The 1532-nt window shown below is 54.0% G+C and overlaps 1 protein-coding gene across 1 annotated transcript; it reads right to left on the bottom strand.

Annotated features, from left to right (window-relative positions):
* On the bottom strand, nucleotides 1-1369 carry PPTG_10061 (hypothetical protein; the record flags this gene model as incomplete). The annotated part of the gene is made up of 2 exons (XM_008905302.1): nucleotides 168-1369; nucleotides 1-103 (listed from the first exon to the last, which is right to left on the bottom strand). Exons 1-2 carry the CDS (start codon nucleotides 1334-1336, stop codon nucleotides 1-3), a joined length of 1272 nt encoding a protein of 423 aa, XP_008903550.1. The 5' UTR covers nucleotides 1337-1369.
* Nucleotides 1370-1532: the final 163 nt, after the last annotated feature.

Here is a 1532-nt window from a genome sequence, read left to right as displayed (position 1 = left end):
TCAGTTCTTCCAGTAGCGGAATGGCTCCGTCATGAACAATCGTTTCACAGTTGTCTTCATTACTGCTGGCAAGCTTTCGTAGAGCAGCTGCAGCGTTCGCTTTCTGAGCAATCGTCCCAGACCGCAAGAACTGCATCAGTGGCAGAATGACCTCTTCACTCGGGAACACCACATTGCTGTTGTTGTCATCGGCTCTTGCCAGGTTCCCCAGCGCTCGCAAAGCTTGCGTTTTCTGCTCGTCCGTTCCCGACAGTACAAGCGTCACGAGTGGTTGCAAACCTCCTTTATTCACGATTTCAACACGGTTAGCGTCGCTGTTGTGTGCGATGCAGCCAAGCGCGTAGGCCGTCCACTGCTTCTGGTCGTTGTTCCCAACGCGAAGGAGCTCGATCAATGGCGCAATGGCTCCATCTCGACCGATCTCATCGCGGTTGTCATCACTACACGCTGCTAGATTGCCCAAAGTGTAGGCGGCTTCCTGTTTCTGAGCGTCCGACCCTGATCGAACGAGTTCCACGAGCGGCAGAATAGCGTCGTCCAGATCGATCGCTTCAGCTACCGCGCTGTTATCACAAGCCAAGTTCCCAAGAGCATATGAACTCCACTGCTTCTGAGCATCTGTCCCAGTCTGCAGAAGCTTCACTAGAGGTGCGATGGCTCCTTCTAGCGTGATCTTGTCTCGGTTGTCGTCGTTATACGCCAGGTTGCCTAGAGTGTAGGCGGACCACTGCTTCTGAGCACTTGTACCCGATTGAATTAACGAAATTAGCGGCGGAATGGCTCCTTCTTGCGCGATCGCAACGCGATTCGCCTCGTTATTTAACGAAAGCGCCCCGAGAGCGTACACCGCCCACTGGTTCTGTGCATCCGTCACCACTTTCACGAATGCCACCAGAGGGGGGATGGCTCCTTCACGTGAGATTGTAGCGCGGTTCTCGTCGTTATCAGCCGCTAGGTTGCCGAGAGCGTACGCCGCCTCCTGCTTCTGCATGTCCGTTCCGGACCGTAGCAATGATACTAACGGCGGGATGGCTCCCTCTCGAGCGATCGCCACGCAGTTCTCGTCGTTGTTGCTGGCCATAGTCCCCAACGTCTCAGCCGACCAAAGCTTCTGGTTGGCCGTACCATTCAACAGGAGAGCAACGAGAGGTGCCAGTACTCCAGCATTCCGCAGTCTGTCCCCTTCACCTCGAGTTGCTAAGCAAGAACAGAGTATCGACGCGTCTTCCTTTTCCTGTGCATCGCCAAACTGGAGATGCCGTACAAGTGACTGAATTTCTGGTTGAGCAGCTTGTCGAACGCATCCTCGTAGTACTTCGAATTCGGAATCGCTCATCTTGGAGTAAATGAACGTAAACCAACTCAAACAGTGAAGCGCGTACAGCTCCGTGTAGAAGCTGTTCCCTTCTCGGATCAATTGTGCAAATAGTCCAATGCCGCCAGCTTGATACACTTGTACGCGGCTGTTACTGGTCACACATTTTCGTATGAGAGCGAGCAACGCCCGTTCCTTCTCGGCAGCGTGGCGTGTG

This window comes from Phytophthora parasitica (assembly GCF_000247585.1).
Source record: "Phytophthora parasitica INRA-310 unplaced genomic scaffold supercont2.20, whole genome shotgun sequence".
Taxonomy (NCBI): domain Eukaryota; phylum Oomycota; class Peronosporomycetes; order Peronosporales; family Peronosporaceae; genus Phytophthora; species Phytophthora nicotianae.
Note: the sequence above shows the minus strand (reverse complement) of the source record. Positions and strands in the feature narration are given on the sequence as shown.